We start from the raw sequence: 22,018 nt of genomic DNA, 5'->3' as shown, positions 1-22,018 counted from the left end.
AACTGAAGTACAGCAAGCAGATGGTGATATGACTGACAGAACCCAATCATTGTTTGTTTGGAGAAACAGGTTGCATTTTTCCATCTGCATGGCAGGACAGTTTCCCTAGAAAGAAGCTCTCTGACTCTCCTGTCAAGTAAGCGAGTTTTGATTCCACAGACATGCAAACGTAAGACACTACTTTACACCAATTAACATATAAGACATTTGGGATCTGCCCAATGTTGCTGAATTGCCAGCAACACGAGCCATGAGGTATATTGAGATCTGCAGATACATGGTTAGGGAACTTCTATCATCGATGTAGTCCAAATACCATATCTTATTACTGCCTTCCAGGATCTCAGGTGCAGATTTCCCAACCTCTGTTCTTTGATATCCCATTAAGTGGAAATATAATAATTTTTCACGCTTTTCCATGCTACAGAGGCAGTCCCCAACTTTTCACCCCAAGTAAGCCCAAAATTTCTGTTGCTAAGCAAGAGAGTTGTTAAAGGAGTTTTCTCCCGTTTTATAACTTCTCTTGCCACAGTTAAGTAAATCACTGCGGTTGTTAAGTTAGTAATAGTTAGTAAATGAAATTTGGCTCATTTGACTTTGTCAATAGATCACAAAAGGAAATCACGTGAATCACTGTGAATGTCATAAAAAGATGCCAGTAGCCAAGTGTTCAAATTTTGATCACATGAATATGGGAATGCTACAACAGTCCTAAGCGTGAAAAAAGATCATAAGTCACTTTTTTCAGTGTTGTTGTAACTTTAATGGTCACTGTATGAATGATTGTAAATCGAGAACTACTAGTATGTGTGCTCAAAAAGCCACTGTTATCTACAGCAATTTCATCACAGTCTTACTACTCTAAAATTCAGACAGATTCACATACTGCTTTATTCCTAGATAGAAAAAGAAAAGGTGTTGGTAACCTTCTCAACAAAATAAAACCAAACTGGCTTAAAAATATAAGTCAGTAATACATTAGCTACATACAGAGAATATTGTGCTTTCAATAGAAGAGAATATTTGTAGATCAGGGTTGAACTAGGGGGTGTCCTCAGTGCTCTCTTAGTTTATTTTTTTGCCCATCTGCAAGAAAACAACTAAGCTCATAGAGCATCAGGGACCCCACAATATTGTGCTTCTTATTTGTTGCTGCAGCCTTATCTATGGACTGCCTTGTTGGGAAAAGCCAAGTGTTAATGTAGTGTCCCGTATGTAGTCAGATATTTCTGGGAGATTATATCCCAGCATGCAAAGCATATGCTATACTATTGCACTACAGACAGACTAGAGGCAGCCATTGGACACTCTCCATCTGTGTCCTTCTACATCAGATTGTATGGTCTGCCTGTGGTGGCACTATCCCTTGTAGAATCACAGTGGTACCCAGAAGGCAACTTTCTAGTTTGCAAGATACCACAGCAGACATATTTCCAGATTAAAGGACTCAAAGTAAGCCTTGATGCCACCTATCTCCATAAGCCACAAGGGTTGGATCAAGCAGCAAAAAAGGCCCAGATGTTCTAAATAGTATGAGGCTGCATGGAGGTTTCCGAAGTAGGATCTCCTTTCCAGGCTGTAATGGCGTTTTCCCCGGTAGCTTCTCCCTTCCAGGTTACTAGACGACTTTCTGCCTGGCTCGGATCTCCTGCCTTCCAACCACTGATGGTGCTCTCAGCAGACGGCTCCCCTGCTTTCCAGGCCACAGGAGCAGGGATGATGCTTGCCTCTGCAGCAGGAGTAGCCGTGGTGGCAACATTTGGTTTCTCCTTCCAGTCTGCTGGGGAGGAGGATGTGACAAGAGCCCCGGGGGCATCTGATGGGCCCCCTTTCCAGGCAGTGTGGGTGGTCATGTGACGCTCCAGCAGAGTACGGTGAGAGAAGTATTTGTTGCAGATGCAGCACTGGAAGCGTTCAGGGCGGTGGGTGCGCATGTGCACGTTGAGGGAGCTCTTCTGGGTGAAGCGCTTGCAGCAGATGGAGCACTGGAAGGCACGCACACCAGTGTGGGTCACCATGTGCTTGAGCAGATAATCCCGCAGTGAGAAGGAACGCCAGCAAATGCTGCACTGATGGGGCTTCTCACCTAGAAAGGGAACAGCACAGCAGGCTTGTTGAGAGGGCCAAATTTTCCTTTCTTAACAAAGAAGTTGCTCTCCAATGGGAAGAGGGGGGGGGAGAAACCAACCGACACCCCTCCTTTTATAATCCCAAAGCATCCCCAGATTATGGAGTCCTGTTAAACCTTTCTTTAGTTTATCACATCTATTTTTTTTTAAACTTAGTCCCAGTGCAAAAGCAACACAAAAAGACAAAGGCCTTCTTTCCAAGAATTTCACTGAAATCACTGCATTACTCTTTGCAGTTCTTGGGGACTCAGAAAAACAAGTTTTCTTCACAGCTATAAAGAGCTGCCTTGTCTGTTTTGCAATGCAGAGATCATTTCACTGAATAGAGTAACAAGGCAGGCACTGTGGTTATCTCTAGGACAATTACCACGACCTACACTGTACAGTATACAGGTTGTCCCTCTACCCATCACAATTCTGGGAGGCCCAGAATCTTGGATGCTGAGTGAAGCAGTTATTAAGTGACATGCCACATGACCACTTTGCTCAATGGTGCAATCCAGACTCTCCCAGTTGTGGTCATTAAGCAGCCATGTGTGTTTTAAGTGGAAGAGGGCTTGGGTCTCCTGGTCACTGTGGGCTGGGAAAAGGGTTTGGGCCTCCCACCTCATCTGGGAGCCTTGGGCACTCTCCCCATCCCATTGGGGATAACGATCACAAGAATGATGGCATTTGCTAGTGTTTTTGCCATATTTGAGCTCCATTCTTCTAGCACTAGGGTGTCAAACTCACATCGCCAGGGCGTCATCGTGTGATGTATTAGGCCTTTTCCCCACAAACGGATTTAGCTAAACTGGGCATGGGCATGGCCAGCACATAACACATCCAGCCCGCAGGCTGGGAGTTTGACAGCCCTGTTCTAGCATGTTGGAGAATTTCTCCTCCCTGTATGGGGAAGAAAATCTATCCACGCATATAATCCTTTGGGGATTGTAAAACGGCATGATGTTTTACAATGGCTAGAAATGTTTCCCCATTCTAAGGCTGTTCTGACTGCATGAGGTCATTAAACAACTGATCATTAAATTGAGGGCTACTTATATTGCCCTCAGGTAATTAAATGGTTATTAAATGGACAAATTTTCTTGGCAAGTGGTTGCCATTGCTTGCTTCCTAGGGCTGAGAGTGTCTGGTTCAAGGACACCCATGCCTAATAGATTTCCTCATTCCTCACTTATTAGATCAAGTAGGCTCTCTAATTATTATAATGATCTGGATTAAAGGCAAAAAAGAGTCTTCAGAAAATTTTGAGATGTAATTTTCATCCCTGTCTGCAGGTCAAAGCAGCTATGTCCTAGTGCCGTGATGGCGAACCTATGCCATGAATGCCACAGGTGGCACACAGAGCCATTTGTGCCGGCATGCAAGCTGCAGGCAAACTTACCTCACTGCGCACGTGCGTACCTAACAGCTGATTTTCGGCGGTTTGAGGTCTTTTTCGGCCTCCCAAAGGCTTGAGGAAGGCTTCTGCAGGCTTTGCAGGCCAAAAACTAGCCCTGTTTCATCAGTTCCTGTTTTTCTGAAAATACCGGAAGTGACGAAATGGGGCTAGTTTTCAGCCTGCAAAGCCTGCAGAACTTTAAGCCTCTGGGATGCCGAAAAGGCCTCAAACTGGCCGAAAATCAGCTGTGAGGCATAGTGCAGGTAAGGGGGCAGCAGGAGGTGGGGGGTGGAGATTGCGCGTGTATGCATAGAGGGTGTGTGTGGGGGGAATACATTGCCTTCTGGGTGCTGGCATGCGAGCATGAGCATGCAAGCGCACACACAATTTTTGACACAGGAGCCCAAAAAGGTTAGCCACCACTGTCCTAGTGACTGTAATGCTGTGTTTGCAGCAATCTGTGCTAAGATTCGTTTGCATTCTAAGACTGGCTTCTTGTAACCAGAGGTGGTATTTAGCTGATTCTGACTGGTTCTGGCGGACCAGTAATGGAAATTTTGACTGGTTCGAAGAACTAGCAAATACCACCTCTGCCCCTCCTCTCCCCTTGCAGAAATGCCCACATGCCCCGTTTTGGCTCCCTAGTAAGGAGGCTGACTAGGCCCAAAATGGCCTGCAGGAAGTGCAGGGTCCCCCGTGCTCCGTTTTGGCTCCCAGGAGGCTGCAGGGTGGTCTGCTAGGCCCAAAACAGGGCACAGGTGTGTACGGTGTGCCCTCCAGTTTTGGCTCCAAGAGGCTGCAGGGAGGCCTGCTAGGCCCAAAACGGGGCACGAGGGGTGCAGCGCAGCCGCCTCCACACCCTGTTTTGGTTCCCAGGAGGCTGCAGAGAAGCCCTCTAGGCCCAAAACGGGATGCAGGACAGATGCGGGGTGGGCCCCCGTGTCCCATTTTGACTCCCAGGAGGCTGCAGGAAGTGCTGCTAGGCCCAAAACAGGGTGGGGGTGTGGCTTAAAGAGAGAGAGAGAGAGAGAGAGAGAAAGAAAGGGGGGAAGGGAGAATGAATGAAAGAGGGGAAGGGGGAGGGAAGGGAGAAAGAGGGAAGGGAACGGAAAGTGAATGGATGGATGGACAGATGGATAGAGGCAAGGAAAGGAGGGAGGGAAAGAAAAAGGAGAGGAAGAACGGACCATAAAATCCCTGGCCTAGACGCAGATTCAGAGGATGTTTTGAAACAGCACAGCAATCCAGGGCTGGAAGGGACCTCGGAGGTCATCTAATCCAACCCCCTGCTCCAGCAGGAGACCTTATATAATCTTGGTTATTTTGGTGCCTCTAACACAGAGGAGAAATTCCCAGAAATTCCCAGGCATTGCCAACTTCTCCTCCCTAGTAAAAAAAAAACCCTAGAGCAAAAACTTCATGCAGTATTAAAAAGAATAGAAAAGTGGACTGCTGTGTATTGTTTAATGGACTGCTAAATTGGCAAAGTGGGCTGCTAAATTGGCCATGCCCACCCAGTCACATGACCACATAACCACACCCACCAAGCCATGCCCACAGAACTGGTAATAAAAATCTTTGAATCACAATACTGATTGTAACCATGATTATTTGACCCAGTCATAGTGGCTTATCCTAAAAATCAAACAAATTCCATCAACAGTAGTCACCAAGTTTGTCCAAAGTTAATTGAAAATTAAATGAAATTACTACGTTTAGTTAAAGTGGTGGAATTGAGAAAATCTATTTAGGAAAGGGTTTTTAGCCACACATTGTGTTTTATTTGGGACACACTCACTTTTTGTTTTAACTGTACCAATTTTCCTTTTGCCCCACCCCTATGAGGTTTGCTAATATGTTCCACTAAACCATGTCTGATGGCTCTCAATTTAAGGAATTTGTGCACAAAACAACTAATATTAAGTTGGTTTGGCTTCCCTAAGACCCAAATATTTCAATATCCAATACTGGTTTTCCAGCAGGATGTCAGCGGAGAAGGAAATTGCAAAATGTTGACAGGAAAAGACATTGCAGCAATTGCAAGAAACCAGATTTTCTCACCTTGAAGCTTCTTGCATCAAGTTTCTTGCATTTCCTCCATTCACTCAGCCATTCTCCTTAAAACATTTATTATCAAAACAGCCAATCCTACTTTCTTTCCATTATCATTTGTATTTCAACAGTAAAATTTGAGTTAGGTGTGACTTGGGCAATTTAGTTTGTTTTTATTTTCTAACTTTCATCCATCTGCACATTATTACAGGCAGTCCTCGACTTACAATCATAACTGAACTCAAAATTTCCATTGCTAAGCAATATAGTTGTTAAGTGAGTTTTGCCACAATTGTCCCAAAGGTGCTTTTTCAGGAGGCAACTGGGCTTTCTTGTTTTTTCTTTTGAAGTTTTGCTTTGCATCCTTTTTAGGTCATTGAAGCATTTGTAGGTTTATCTGTGTCCTCACAGTCACCTGAGTAGTGCTCCTGGTTCCTGTGGTCTGTAATTTTTCCTCTGGAAATCCATTCCCACTCCCACCACACCATTCAAAGGATGTTCATCCCAAATTGTATAACTAAATGTTTGTAGGATTCTCAGTCATCCAGGTCATGGTTGTCCCTCAATGACTCGCTAAAAGAATGCAAATAACCAGCTGTCTGTAAGGAATATAAATCCTTCCATTCCCCACTATCCTGTCAGAGCTGAAGAAGCTTCTTGGATGAGAAGTGAAACGTCTTCAAAAGAAAAAACAAGAAAGTCCAGTTGCCTCCTGAAAAAGCACCTTTGGGAAAACCATGACCTGAATGACTGAGAATCTTTACAGACTTTTGCCACAATTGTTAAGTGAATCACTATGGTTGTTAAGTGAGTAACAGGGTCATGAAGGGAATCTAGCTTCCCTATTGACTTTTATTGTCAGATTGCAGAAGGTGGCATAACGCTGGGACAATGCAACTATTATGAATACATGCCAGTTGCCAAGTGCACGAATTTTGATCACGCGACCATATGGATGCGGCAATGATTTTATCTGTGAAAAACAGTCATGAGTCACTTCTGTCAGTGCTATTATAACTTTGGTCACTAAATGAATGGTTCTAAGCCAAGGACTACCTGTATTGGTTCGACGGTTTGCTTTATTTTTAAATATCTGTGGCTCTATTTGTATTTTTGTGTGCATCTTTCCTGGTTGCATGTATTTACTTACAACTTTTTTGGGAAACCAGCAAGAAATGTTCTTTTTTTCTAGTGCAGTGTTTCTCAGCCCGAGTAACATTAAGATTTGTGGACTTTAATTCTTCGAATTCTCCAGCCAGCACATGCTGGCTGGGGAATTCTGGGAGTTGAAGTCCACACATCTTAACTATCCAGGTTGAGAACCATTGCTCTAGTCTAGGGCCAGCTCCTTGTGTCTGCCTTCGTTTACCATTCTCTCAAAATAGTAGGAAAAACATGACCTTGTTCAACCACTGAACAGTGATATTTTCTGAGGCCCAGCCTTGTTCTTCCCCAGCACTGGCAACCCACTTCCCAGGCTTAATGATTTCATTACCAGAATGGATGAACATATGCTTGGTGTAGTTCTTCCGAGAGCTGAATGTTTTCTGGCAGTGGCTACATTGATAGGAAGGTTCCAGGCAGCGGGAGGTTCCAGGTTGTTGGCTCTGCTGCTGCTCCCCAGAATGAAGGGCACTGGTGACCATTGTGTTGGGGCTCAGCTGCATCATATTGCTGGCACCTGACTCCTGCTGCTGCTGCTGCTGCTGCTGAATGCTGTAGAAGGTCTGGGCTACGCCACCAGGCTGGGGCAGATGGAACTGGAAGATGCTGGTATTACTGGTGACTGTGCTGGTATTAGTGACTTCCGCCTTGAGCTCCCGCTGGATGCCTAGGGAGGAGACAAAGGTCAAGCCCTCAGCCCCACCACTGCTGCTACGGGGTGGAAACCCAGAGGTGGAGCCACTTAGGTCTTGCTTGAATTCTCCTGTTAAGTTCCTCAGATTGGAAGCCTCCACATTGCAATCAGGATGGAATTTCTCTCTATCTCGAGAGGTGGAAACAGTAGCCTCTTCTCCACTCTCTTCTCCCTGCCAGGATGGGATGAAGGACTCGGAAAAGACATCCTGATTTCCAAAGAAATCCTGACCTTCCGGGGTGGCATAGTCCAAGTGGAGGCTCTCCTTCCGGTCAGCTCCACTGCTACCCCAGAGTCCTTTGCCTGGTCACTGAAATCAGCAGCAAAGGGCCGCTCCCACTGCATTCAACAAAGCAGCTCAGTTTGGCCTCTCTTTCTGTCTCCGACCCCTCTGGGCCTTCCCCACTACCTTCCTCTTCATCTTTAATTATCACCGGCATTGTCTCAGACAGCTGAAGCCTCACTGGCTGGCGCTGCTTGCGGCTATGGCAACTGGGGGCAGATTCAGTGGAGTGCAGGTAGGAACCTCCTGTGTCTCCTTCACTTATGGTCCCCTCACAGGCAGCTGCCCGAGCTTCTCTGTGCTGGGAGGACAGCAAGTCTCGCAGTTTATACCGCACTTCTGAGGCACAAAGCAGCTTAGGGGGTTCAAGGTGGGCAGCGTCAAGGTCACCTGGTCGTGAGAGGCTGCCAATGACCTCTTTGGATTGTTGCTCTGGGGGCTTGCCCGGCAGAACTCTGGGAAGGGAGACGGGTACCGCTGGAGCAACAGTAGGAGGTTTTGGGCTGCGATTCTGAGAGATGATCTGTGTGCATTCGTCAATGACAGTCTTGATTTGCAAGATGGAAGCAGCGGTGAGGATCTGCAGAGCTTCAGACTGGGCTACCACCAGGGAGCCACTATACATAAACTCCACCAACTGACGTACTACCTGGCTGGGGACCACGGGGGGTACCTCAATCTCCGAGTAGCCCAACAAGAGTTTATCATGGAAAAAGGGGCTTCCAGCAGCCAGTACACACCGATGAGCTCGCAGGGTGGCCTCCTGGATGTGTACTGTTACATCACAGAAATGACCACCTAGACGTTGCCCATTCAGGGTCTCCAGAAGAGACTTGCTGAAGTTCTGCAAATGAATATAATGAACAGCTTCGGCCATTTTGTCTTGTATCCCACTGGAATCTTTACAGCTCTAGAGCCTTCAAAATATACTCTGCATCACAAACAAGGTTGCCAGGCAAGAGAATCTCTAATAGAAATCCTGCAACAACATTGGAGAGAAATAAATTATCAGAGATGCCTCAGACGCTAACATTAACTTGGCAATCGTAAATCAAGGATAAGTTGATAGCAATAGCACTCAGACTTATATACCACTTCGCAGTGTTTTACAGCCCTCTCTAAGCGGTTTACAGAGTCAGCATCTTGCTCCCAACAATCTGGGGCCTCATTTTACAAACCTCGGACAATCAGAAAAGAGATAGCATAGATTGCAATTGGATAGTGGGTGGGCAAGAAGCTCACAAGGCTTCTTGTTTCTCACACTGTAAAGGAGACAAGAATGTGGAGAGTGAATTGTGATAATGTAGCTTTACAATAAAGTAGAATTATCTTATATTTTATGGACACTGAGAGCATTTGCACCAAGACAAATTCCTTGTGTGTCCAATCACACTTGGTCAATAAAGTATTCTATTCTGTCCTGTCCTGTCCTGTCCTGTCCTGTCCTGTCCTATCCTATCCTATCCTATCCTATCCTATCCTATTCTCCACGTGGTAGAGCTGACATGGTACAACAGGATCTTATTGTGTAATACTGGGCACAGCTTAATGCCTGAGAGACTTTATCTAATCTGGAAAAGCTAAGCAAGGGTGGATCTTATTAATATTTGGATGACAGTAAAGCCAAAAACTATAGACTGGAATGAGAGATCAAAACAACATTCCAGAAGGCAATAACAAGCAGCATTTGTATATCTGCATGAGCCACCAGTAGTTATTTGACTGAATCAAATTATTGATTAACAGAGATAATCAAATTATTACTAATAGAGAAAAATAGCTCAGTGGCTAGTTTGGTCACACATTCCCTCACTACATGTGGGAATTTTCATTTTCGGGTGGAGTGGGATCGATGATTCAGTACATAAGTACATATTCTGCAATGTAAGGAGGAAATCCCAGCTTCCAACTTTAGTATCTCCAAATAAGAGTCCAGGCAAGAGATAATGAGAAAGTTGTCCAACCAGTCATTTAAAAAAATTCCAATTTTGCTTTTTCAAATTCTAGTTTTGCTTTGATGGGAATTTGCTTTGATGGGAATTTGCTCATCAATGAGGCTTTTCAGAGAGGAAAGACTGAAAGACATCAGATCTTGCCATAACGTTGAATATCAAGTGTGACAGAAGTTTTGTTAAATGTAAAATGTACTACTTAATTGAGTATGTAAGTCTAATAATCGCCTTAGCATATGTAAATCTATACTCCACCCAAAAGCCACAGAGCAATAAAAATCTAAGAAGATTTCAAACATTCATATACAGTAAGTATGGATGAACAGTAGGGCAAACACTGCAAAATAGATATAGGAAATAAATAATAAGTACAAACCTGCCTTGTCAACCTTGCTATCTCCAGATGTACGAAGGCAATGTAACTATAAGAAAACCTAGGAGTTGTATTTCCAACACATATAGAGGACATCCAGGCAAAACTGCAACATATAAAATCAGTTTGTTTAAAAATACAGGCAACCAGATAATTATAGATAGAATTGTTTAACTGTAATCTTACTGAGAGGCAAACATAAACCTAACTAGAGAGGATATTATGAGATGATTTCAAGCCCTTTAAAAATGGAGTGGTCTTTAAAAGTTTTTTCTGGGCAACTACATACAGTGCATGCTGCCTACTGAAAAAGAAATTGATACTCTATCTAATCTTGTCTATAGGGGAAAAAAAGACAGTCTGCCAGGAAAGCCACCAGGAATAACTCCGAAATGCTGGGGCTAATTAAAAAGTCCTGACTTACTTTTTTATGCACAGAAAGTTTCTATCTCTGGTTACTGCGTTTGGGCCTTATCCAGCCAATATATATATATATATATGATATATGATATATAGAGATAGATAGATAGGTAGGTAGGTAGGTAGGTAGATAGATAGATAGATTATTCACACTGGCACAAAATGATCCTGGATATTGGACCAGCTCCCGGGTGAGTAATTAAATAATAGGAGTTATTGGATTTCAAGTTTGACTAGTGAAATACACTCTTCGCAGACTCAGAGCTATGCGCTTTATTCTCATGATTGCACGAGCTCCGGAGTTGAACTCTGCCTCCGCATCCGCCCCATGACTCGAACCACAACAGTCAGCATCTAAAGCTCTACCGCACCTGTGCCAAGAGAAGCCAGCCGTCCGGGCTGCCGATCATTCAGTACCTGTACCTGGGAACGGAACCGGCATGGGGCTTTGGGAACAAAGAGGCGTGGCGAGGACCCAGTGGGCGGGGCTTATGTTGGAGGTGGAGCCCCGCAAACCTACCTTCCCGGTCTGGCTTTTCTACGGTGACCTCCTTCCGTGTACTGTACGTCGCCTCTCTCCTGGCACTTCCGCACCGTGCCGTGTTGGCGGGCCGCGAATCCATAGAGACAAAAAGGGTAGAGTAGACTCCCTAATCTGAGAGTCTCCATTGTTGACTACAATTCCCAGCATCCGTCAGTACACACCGGTTGGGATCTATGGTCGTAGTGAAAGGAAAGATTAGGGCGGGCTGCATAAAGTAGAGTTTCTGCTTTTCTTTGGCAGGAAGGGCAGGAAAGCGCGGGAAATGCGGCAAGCGTTTCCTTTCTTCGCAAACGTTTATAGGCTGTCACAGAAACTTTTGTCGCAATAATACTTAATTGGAGGAAATTTGTTAGCCCACCTTGGCTGCCCATACTAGACTTCCGGAACTTAACTGCCCTTCAGATATATCGACTAGTATTTCAATGATGAACTTGCTCGTGTTAGTGGCGGGAATTCTAAATTAACATTTCTAACCGGCATAATTTTGTGAAAGGGTAAAAATAGACCAACCTTCTCTAGATGGGGTTTCTTTCTCTGTCTCCAAGTTTGTCCAATTTTACCTCAAACTGCAAACAGAAGGGGGGGGGAGTAATTAAAGTTGTTTAAATAGCTCCCTGCAAAGCAGAGGAAAAAACCTGCCTCCTTTCTTGACACCGTAAGAAGCCCCTCCCCAGATATTTTTTATTCTAAATATTAAGAGAGGCAAGGTAGAATATTTCCCCAAAGAAGTGGAAAAACATGTTCTTAAAGGCAGAAAGTAGCCTCAGTCTTTTTTAATAGCCTCAAGCAGAAAGCTCAAGTCTTTAAAGATGGATAATTTGTACCTATTAAGAAAGACTGGGACAATTTTCTATCGTAAACAAAATGCCTTTAGACACAGCTCTCACGGCTGATGGGAATAACAATTTACATTGCCCACTCAAATTCTAAGGATAGGACATGACTTTTAGGATATAAAAGTCACCATCCTTGAAATAGTAAAAGACACAAGGCTCAATATATTGCACAACCCCCTTGGAGCATCTCAATCACAAAATTCCAGAACCCTATAAAGATCTAGCTACTCACTCAGCCATTTTGTCCTCCACCCCAGAAACATTGCTGCTGTCACTGAAGTTTCTGGAAATCAAATAAACTGTCATCCCTTGCAGTCAGCCTTCATTTTATTTCCAGTGCAATTCTCCTCGCTTGGAACTGGATTTTTCTTCCCCCAAAATAAATCAGTAAAGAAGGGGAAACATTTCTTTTAAAATTTCAAGTTACCAGATCAACTAAATATAAAAAATCCCAATATTGTGTGCTCCCACATTAAATTGGGGAAAACTTAAGATCCAAGAATAGGTGTCTACCATAGTTATTTGAGCTGATAGTGTAGCTTGGTAATCAGACAAAGAATGTATGTATTTATTTATAAATACAATCTTCACCTGATTACCATGCTGCACTATCAATCCAAATAACTTTTGTTATTTCACAATGGCTTGCACAAGGATTTCACTTTACCTCCAAACAGCAACCTTGTCAAATAATTTAGATAAAGAGAGAAAAGCTATGTCAGTCACCCAGAAAATTATCTTTTGACAAGATAGCTTCTATTTACTGGAAGTTGGTGTGAAGAAGCCAATGTCACATAGTATCAAGAAAAAGCAAAACTTTTATTTCTGTACTGAAGTAGAATAGGTCACTGCTGAGTTTCATGCCCCAGGAGCACCCAAGAAATCAGGCACAATTATTTTTGTACAATTTACTGCAGGAAACATAATTGCTGATTGGTTTACATTTTTCACACAAAAGATGGAAGCTCTCCTTTCGGTAGTGGGGGTGGGAGAAGAGGACTGGGAATAGTTTGCTGCCAAATCATAACTACGGTTAAAATTTCAGATCTCAATCTGGTTTCATACAGACAGCTTTAAATTTATTTCCAAGTATCCAGCATTTTGATATACAAGATAAATTTTATAACAAAAGGAAAACTATTTCAAACAAAAGGAAAATAAAATATTAGGAGGGAGGAAGAATAATTCTGTTTTTAAATATAAGAAAGAGAAACAAGAGATACAATATATTCTAAATTAAATAATACATTATGATCTACCCCTTTAAGAATAAGGCAGTTGGCAATTGGCACTATATATTCTTTGTTGTGTGTGCATATATGTGTGCATTTCTCAGATTTGTATTGATGCTATTCAGCTCAAACATCAGTGCTCTGGAACAGTGGTTGCCAACTGGTGGGCGGCAAGAAAATTTTGATGGTCTGCAGAGAAATGTCCCCACTGCAAAGCACTCCCCCAAAGCAATTAATCCAGGCTGCTTGGGAACACAAGGCTGCACTGACCACATAGCCCGCCCACCCACTGCCACCCCACCCTTCGGCTGAGTGCAAACCTTACCTTGAGTAGAGCCATGCAAGCTGGAACTGAAAGGTAAGACCAACGGCAGGGGAGGGAAATCTGGCCCGGGGTGGCTTGCTGACATTGGTGGGAAAGTCGGTCCCATATTCCAGAGCTGCAGTAGTCACAAGACTGACCCTTTGTTCATCCCAGAGCAGCTCCTCCAGTCCATGACAAGCCGGTGCACCTAGGTGGAAGAGCAGCTGCTTCAGGATGACCAGAAGGCCAGTCCTGTGACTACTGCAGCTCTGGAATATGGGACCAACTTTCCCATCAACCTCAGCAAGCCACCATCAGTCAAAATTCATATTAGTAGTCCACGGAATTTAAAATTATGAGTTTGGTGGTCCCTGAGGTCCAAAACGTTGGCGAACCCTGCTCTGGAAGACAGTTTGATGTAATGGTTAAGGTATCATTAACCTGAGTCCTAATTCTGCCTTAGGTCTGCAGGACCTTTGGCCAGTCACTCCCTCTCAGGACTAGTTTGCAGAAACAAACTACTTTTGAAAATTGGAATTAGGCCAGGCAATTGTCGAGAGAAGAGAAAAAACAGGCACACACTTTAAAAAAAAATCATTGCAATTGAGTTTTTGGCACAAACTTTTAATCATTCCTACATCTTGATATTTTATGTGAAATTTTTATCCTAGCAAATAGTCCCAAAGAAAATTATACTTTTGGGGAGGAAAAATGGAGTGCTGTGCACCTGATTTAAAGTTTTAAAACTATTCTGTCTTAAAACATAATGTAAGCTATCTCTACCCCCTAATGGAATGTATCTCTGTTTCTAAGACTTAGAGACTGCAAAAGATTTCAGCCTGGTAAATGTCGTGTCCGTCGAGAAAGGAAGCTCGGAGTCAGTGACTTGGTTTCAGCTCTTTATTGGCTCCTGAAACAGCTTAAGCTTGAAGGGGAAAACTGCGGCTTTTTATTTCCGAGCCGCGGCGGCCGCGGCCAATGACACCGCTTCGAATCTCCCGCGATTAGTTTCCACCAATCGCGGGGGATTCGCAACGGGCCAATCAGTGCGGCTCGCTCGACCAATCCGGTCGCCGCGCGCTTTAACCAATCGCGACGCGGGGCTACGAGTATGTAAATTGACTTGTACAGAACACCCCTCCCCTCTTGGTTCGGTCCTACGTAACGTAGTCCCGTAGGTAGGCGGGGCTTCGTACTTGTCTACTTGACTTGCGCAGCTTAGTTGTTGTTTGGTTCCCGGCCGGTTCGGTCGGGACTTCTGTTTCTCTTGGCCCTGTCGATGGAACCCCCTGGAAGGTGTCGCTGGGCCTCTTGTTGCAGCTCCCTCCCGGTCTACCCGGGTTGGTCGAAACTGTGACTTTCGCCGCTCCTGCCTGGTCTTTCCGGGCTGGTTGAGCTGGCCTGGCTGTTCCTTCCTGGTGAGACTTCGGGCTGGCTGTTGACTGGTGAGTATTGCTGGTTATTTCCTATTTGATCCCCTGTATCTTCCCTCCCCTCTTGGTTTGTGTTATCGGGGTCGTCTGTGTTTGGTTGCGTGTCGGTTGTGTTTTTTGTTCTTGATCTTATTTGATCGATGTGGCGTTTCCATGTTTGTCCGTCGGTTGTCTGTAACCGGTAGGAGTGGGGTCCTGTCAGTTGGGTTATAGTTGCGGTACCCATAGTGGGTCTCCGGTAAGGTTTCTTGCATAGATTGCGTCGCCTGGTGCAAAAACCCGGTGCTTGCTAGATGAGTCCGGGGGTTTTTCCGGGTTGTATGTGGGGTGTAGTCTGTCGAGTGGTGACCTTAGTTTTCTCCCCATTAGTAATTCTGCCGGGCTTTTGTTAGTCGTTGTGTTTGGGGTGATATGTTGTATTAGGAGCATTTTATTTATTTTTTCTTGTATGTCCCGTGTTCGATCTTTTGGAGGGTTCTTTTTGTAAATTGAACCATCCGTTCTGCCCTACCATTGGCCGCCGGATGCGCCGTCGCTGTCAGTGCGTGTCGTATGCCTCGTTCCGCTAGGAATCTTTCGAATTCCAGCGAGGTGAACTGGGGTCCGTTGTCTGACACGATGACATCCGGGAGACCGTGGGTTGCGAAGAGTTTGTTTAAGACCTTGGTTACCGCATCTGTTGTGGTGGTCTTCATGTTGCTTATCTCCAGCCAGTTGGAGTAAGCATCCACCGTGATGAGGAATGTGTTCCCTTTTGTGGGCCCGGCAAAATCTATATGGAGTCTCGACCATGGTCCCCTGGGCGTTTCCCATTCTAATATTGGTGCTGCGGGGGATTTGGTCTGGTTTCTTGGCAGCGCGAGCACTTGGCTACCCAGGCCTCGATCTCCTTGTCCATACCTGGCCACCAAGCATAGCTTCTGGCCAAAGCTTTAGTCCTCACAATCCCGGGTGCCCTTCGTGTAATAATTTTAATACCTTCCCTTGCAGTTTTTCTGGTATGACCACCCTGTCCCCCCATAGCAAACAACCTTTCTGTAGTGACAGTTCTGTTTGCCGGTTTGAATGTCCTGAATGCTTCATCGTTGTCTTTCTCTGGCCATCCCTTTTCTACCCAATGTAATACCGCGCCAGACGCTTGTCTTTATTAGTCTCTCGGGCAATGTCTGACGCGGTTATGGGTAGGTCCGGCAATGTCTCTATGCTGAGGGTGGCCGTCGTGGGAGCTGGATCGTCGTCTAGGTCGGGAAGCGGCGAGCGGCTCAACGCGTCTGCATGGGAGATCGTTTTACCGGGTCTGTGTGTGAGCCGGTAGTCGTGGCGGCGAGGAACTCAGACCACCTTGTCATCCTGGGGGATAGGATGTTCGGGTGGCCTTGTTCCCGCCAGGATGCCCAGCAGCGGCTTGTGATCCGTGATGAGGGTGAATCGGCGGCCGTAGAGGTACTCGTGGAACTTCTTTACTGCTGCGGCGATGGCCAGTGCCTCCTTATCTAATTGGCTGTAGTTTCTTTCGGGTTTGCTGAGTGTTCTTGAAAAGAAAGCGATGGGTGCTTCTTTCCGTCTGGGAGTGTATGGCTGAGGACGGCGCCGGCGCTAAATGGTGAGGCGTCGCATGTGACGGCGATGGGTAGGGTCTCATTATACTGAATGAGAACGGCATCCGAGGTGAGCAGGTCTTTGGTATTCTTGAATGCGGTGTCCTCCCGTTTCCCCCAGGTCCATTTGGCCGTCCTGTCCAGGAGCCTATGCAAGGGCTCCGCCGCGATCGCTTTTGGGGCAAGAACACATTGTAAAAATTTAGCAGTCCCAGAAATGCCTGCAGCTCTGTTTTGTTCTTGGGTGTGGGGGCTTCCTTTATGGCTTTGACCTTGCTTCCGGTTGGGTGGATGCCATGTCGGTCTAGGAGGTACCCCAGGAACTCGACTTGCTCTGTGTATAGCTGGCATTTCTCTTTCTTCACCTTTAGCCCGGCCCCTTTGAATTTTTCTAGTACCTCCCTTAGGCGACCCTCTAGTTCCTCCTGGTTGGCTGCTGACACCAATACATCGTCAAAATAGGGAACCACCCCTTGATTCCTCGCAGCAGTCTCTCCATGAGGCTCTGGAAAATTCCTGGGGCTACGCTGACTCCAAACTGGAGTCGGTTACAACGAACGCTCCCGGTGGGTGACTATTGTTTGCGCCTCGGCGGTTTCTTCATCGACCGGCAGTTGCTGATATGCTTGCGCCAGGTCGAGCTTCAAAGACCTTGCCCCCCAGCGAGTGTAATAGGTGTTGCACTACTGGGACGGGGTAGGTGCTTTGTTGCAGGGGCGCAATTGAGGGTGGCCTTATAGTCCCCGCAGATCCTTACTGACCCATCTGGTTTGACCGGGGTGACTATAGGGGTCTCCCACCGGGCGTGGTCGATTGGCTGCAAAACCCCTGTTTGTGAGCTTGTCAATCTGCTCGTCTATTTTCTTCCCGGAGTGCAAAAGGCACCCGTCTGGGTTTTAGGCGTATGGGGCGACATTTGGGTCTAGGCTAAAAGAGATAGGGGGCCCTTTGTACTTGCCTAGGTGCCGTCGAATACTTCTTGGAAGTCCCTCGCCAGCTGCTGCTCCCAGTCGGCCTCTGTGGTGTGGTTTACTCCCGTGACCTCGATCCCGAGTGGCGCGAACCATTGGAGTCCTAAGAGGCTGGGTCGGTTCCGGTCCACGATAGTCAGGGGAAGTTTCGCGGTGCGGTTTTTGAAAGTCACCTCGAACTGTCCGGTCCCAATGACGGGGATGCGGTTCCCCTGATAGTCCTTGATGATCAGCTTCTGGTTCTCCAGTCCTCTTTTCTGGATGTTCGGCACCAGGCGCTTGAGTTCTTTCCAGGCGACCATGGAGAGGTAGGATCCGGAGTCTACCTCCATCCGGCATGGCTCGCCCTCGATGCTCACCTCCACGTAGACCTTCCGGGCATCCGTGGTTTCGGCATGGCCGATGGTGACCGTCTGGTGGGTTTCTTCTCTCTGGCGGCCTTCCCCGCTCCGCCGTCCTCGGTTGTCTCGGTTCCAGCGATAGTCGGCTTGGCGATCTCTGGTTCTCGGGGGGGTGTCGTCTCGTCCCCGGTTGCTTGGTTCTCGCCGGCGGGGGCTGTGTGTCTTTTTGAGTCGGCAGACTCGGGCGATGTGGCCCTTCTTGTTGCAATGCCGGCAGATCGCGTCGATAAAACGGCACTCTGATCGAAGGTGATTTCCCCCGCACCCGGCGCACTGGTTCCCGACTTACGACCCGTTGATCTCGCCGGTCCCGTCCTGTTTGTAGTCGGTGGGCGTCTTCCTCCTCGTCCGTGGTCTCGGAGGCGGAGTCCAGGTCCCCGTGGTGTGTGGTGGTTTCTCGTCGGCTTGTCTCGGGGTTTTCAGTGTGGTCCCCGTTGTCTGCCCTCCGAAGTCTGGCTGCTGACTTCCGGGTGGCTTCGGCTGCGGAAGCTTCGGCCAGGGCGTCCCCGAGGTCGATGTTGCCTTTCGCCATCAGTCGACTTTTTAGTGCCTGATCCCTGAGGCCTAGGACCACGCGGTCTCGGAGGATATCGTCCAGGTCCCTGAACTCGCACATCCCCCCTAGGTCTCGCAAGGCGGCTATAAAGTCGCTAATGCTCTCGTCCTGCCGCTGGTTTCGCCCGATAGAACTCATCCCGCCGGATGAGGATGGGCACAGCGGGGCGTAGTGGTTCCGAAGGAGTGGCTCGAGATCGGCCCAGTCCATCGCCTTCACGTCCTCGGGCTTCGCGAGGGCTTTGGCCATCTTAAACACTGCGGGCCCGCAGTGTGTGAGAAAACGGCCCTTTTCTTCTGCCGTTCGCATCCTTCAAATTGCTACTTTCGAGGAACATCAGGAATCTATCCGTGTACGATTCCCAGTCCTCGGTAGCGGGGTTGAAGGGTGCTGGTGGGGTCATGCTGGCCATCTCGTCGGTCTTTGTCTTCCTCGGGACACGTGCTCGGTGGCTATTCTCTGGATCCCATCCTGCGTCGCCAGTGTCGTGTCCGTCAAGAAAGGAAGCTCGGAGTCAGTGACTTGGTTTCAGCTCTTTATTGGCTCCTGAAACAGCTTAAGCTTGAAGGGGAAAACTGCGGCTTTTTATTTCCGAGCCGCGGCGGCCATGACAATGACACCGCTTGAATCTCCCGCGATTAGTTTCCACCAATCGCGGGGATTCGCAACGTGAGCAATCAGTCGCGGCTCGCTCGACCAATCCGGTCGCCGCGCGCTTTAACCAATCGCGACGCGGGGCTACGAGTATGTAAATTGACTTGTACAGAACAGTAAAGGTAGCTTCTTTGTTGTTTAATCACACTGAATGTAAGATTTATATATTTATTTATTAATCACATTTATATGGCCACCCATCTCACAAGAAGCATCCTTGTTGGGATACAATGGGGTGTTAAACTCATGGCACGTGCAGTTTAGCGAAGGGGGGAAAAGTCCCAATACATCACGTGATGACACTATGACATTGTGAATTTGACACCCCTGGCATACAACAATCAATAAAACAATATAAAACATTAACTATATAAAAATAAAAAAAATGAAAAATGAAAAACACTATAAAAATGTAAAGTATATAAACCACACGAGAAAGAAAAAAAGATCAACCAGAAAGGAACCATTTAAGAATGTTTCTGGTTTCTTGCGACCCCCAGGCCTGGTGACATAATCAATTCTTAAGGAACTTCCAAAATGATAGCAGGTCTCGGCTAACCTGACTTTGGGAGAAGAATGTTCCATAGGGTAGGTACCATGACAGAGAAGGCCTACCTTGTGGGACTCCCCAAAATGTCTCTCCCCTGACAGATGGTACTTGTAATAAGCCTTCTTTGCCAGATCTAATGGGGCAGGCTCATATAATCTGGTTCCATGCCATGAAGGACTTTAAGGGTTAAAACCAGTGTCTTGGTTGGACCCAGAAGCAGTCAAAATTGTAACAAGATACATTTCTGTGATAACTTTGACCTCCATTTCCAAATGAGGAATATTGATTTCTAAGCCAAGTAACTGCTAAATAACAACAACCTCAGAAAAAATAAGTATTACAATGTAAATAGGTTAATATGGATAAAAAATACATTCAACTTTCAACCTGCTTGGAATTTATAGGAGATACGGGCATAATAAAAATAAAAATAATAATAAAAAATGGTGTCCCCCAAGGCAGTGTTCTAGGACCAACTCTCTTCATACTCTACATAAATGACCTCTGTGATCATATTAAGAGCAACTGCACTCTCTTCGCTGATGATGTAAAGCTGTTCAATACCACAGACAATACTACTACCCTTCAAAAAGATCTTGACTATTTATCAGAATGGTCAAACAAATGGCAACTTCAAATCTCAACAAATAAATGCTCTGTCTTACATACTGGCAAAAAAAATCAGAAAATAAAATACAAGCTGAATAGTCAAGATCTTGTTGATGATCCAAGCTCTGTAAAGGACCTTGGAATACTCATCTCTAATGATCTAAGTGCTAGAGCCCACAGTAACTACATAGCCAAAAAAGGCATTAAGAGTTGTTAACCTAATCCTACGTAGCTTTTTCTCTGGTAATATCACACTACTAACTAGAGCATACAAAACATTTGCTAGACCAATACTCGAATACAGCTCATCAGTCTGGAACCCACATTACGTATCTGATATTAGCACAGTTGAGAAAGTCCAGAAATATTTCACAAGAAGAGTTCTTCACTCCTCTACTCATTGTAGAATACCTTATGCCACCAGACTTGAAATTCTAGACCTAGAAAACCTTGAATTACGCCGTCTTCGGTCTGATCTAAGTATGGTATATAAAATCATACATTGCAAAGTCCTACCTGTCAATGAATACTTCAGCTTCAACCATAACAACACAAGAGCACACAATAGATACAAACTCAAGGTAAACTGCACCAAACTTGATTGCAGGAAATATGACTTCAGCAACAGAGTGGTCAATGTCTGGAATATTCTACCTGACTCTGTGGTTTCTTCCCCAAACCCCAAAAACTTTAACCTTAGACTGTCTATTATTGACCTCAGCCCTTTCCTAAGAGGTCTGTAGGGGGCGTGCATAAAGCGCACCAACATGCCTACCGTCCCTGTCCTATTGTTTCTTTTATTTTTCTTATATGTACCCATTTCATGTATTCATAACTATGTATATACTTATACCTATTATCTTGTAAGCGATTGACAAATCAAATCAAATCAATCAATAAATAAATAATACTTTGTCCTACTTGGCAATAAAAGAGAAGCTTTCATTAAGTCAAAGTTGATTATTGTATTTCTATTGGCTTGAAGAAATCTGTTGCAATGTCAAATATAAAATGCTTAATTCTCATTTTGAGAAATCATGTTGTATTGCTTAATCTTTAATAGCCACATTGGTGCAGAGGTTAGAGTGGAGTACTGCAGGCTACTTCTGCTGATTCTTGAATGCCTGTAATTTGGCACTTCAAATCTCACCAGACTCAAGGTTGACTCAGCCTTCCATCCTTCCAAGGTGGGTAAAATGAGGACCCAAATTGTTGGAGACAATATGCTGACTCTGTAAATCGCTTAAAGAGGGCTGTAATGCACTGTGAAGCTGTACCATGACAGAGAAGGCCTACCTTGTGGGTCTCCCCAAAATGTCTCTCCCCTGACAGATGGTACTTGTAATAAGCCTTCTTTGCCAGATCTAATGGGGCAGGCTCATATAACCTGGTTCCATGCCATGAAGGACTTTAAGGGTTAAAACCAGTGTCTTGGTTGGACCCAGAAGCAGTCAAAATTGTAACAAGATACATTTCTGTGATAACTTTGACCTCCATTTCCAAATGAGGAATATTGATTTCTAAGCCAAATAACTGCTAAATAACAACAACCTCAGAAAAAATAAGTATTAAAATGTAAATAGGTTAATATGGATAAAAAATACATTCAACTTTCAACCTGCTTGGAATTTATAGGAGATACGGGCATAATAAAAATAAAAATAAAAATAATAATAAAAAAATGGTGTCCCCCAAGGCAGTGTTCTAGGACCAACTCTCTTCATACTCTACATAAATGACCTCTGTGATCATATTAAGAGCAACTGCGTTCTCTTCGCTGATGATGTAAAGCTGTTCAATACCACAGACAATACTGCTACCCTTCAAAAAGATCTTGACTATGTATCAGAATGATCAAACAAATGGCAACTTCAAATCTCAA

General features: G+C 45.4%; 1 protein-coding gene across 1 annotated transcript; it reads right to left on the bottom strand.

Annotated features, from left to right (window-relative positions):
• Positions 1-805: 805 nt before the first annotated feature.
• ZBTB45 (zinc finger and BTB domain containing 45) lies at positions 806-10,954 on the bottom strand. Its single transcript, XM_026686062.2, is given in 6 exon segments — positions 806-2,086; positions 7,058-7,711; positions 7,714-7,752; positions 7,755-8,682; positions 10,032-10,134; positions 10,820-10,954. Coding segments are annotated over 4 exon segments (2,082 nt in total). The 5' UTR covers positions 8,581-8,682; positions 10,032-10,134; positions 10,820-10,954; the 3' UTR covers positions 806-1,523.
• Positions 10,955-22,018: the final 11,064 nt, after the last annotated feature.

This window comes from Notechis scutatus, chromosome Z, assembly GCF_049901735.1.
Source record: "Notechis scutatus isolate UNSWTSFEM ecotype Mainland chromosome Z, rNotScu1.2, whole genome shotgun sequence".
Taxonomy (NCBI): Eukaryota; Metazoa; Chordata; class Lepidosauria; order Squamata; family Elapidae; genus Notechis; species Notechis scutatus.
This window is presented reverse-complemented; position numbering and strand designations above follow the sequence as displayed.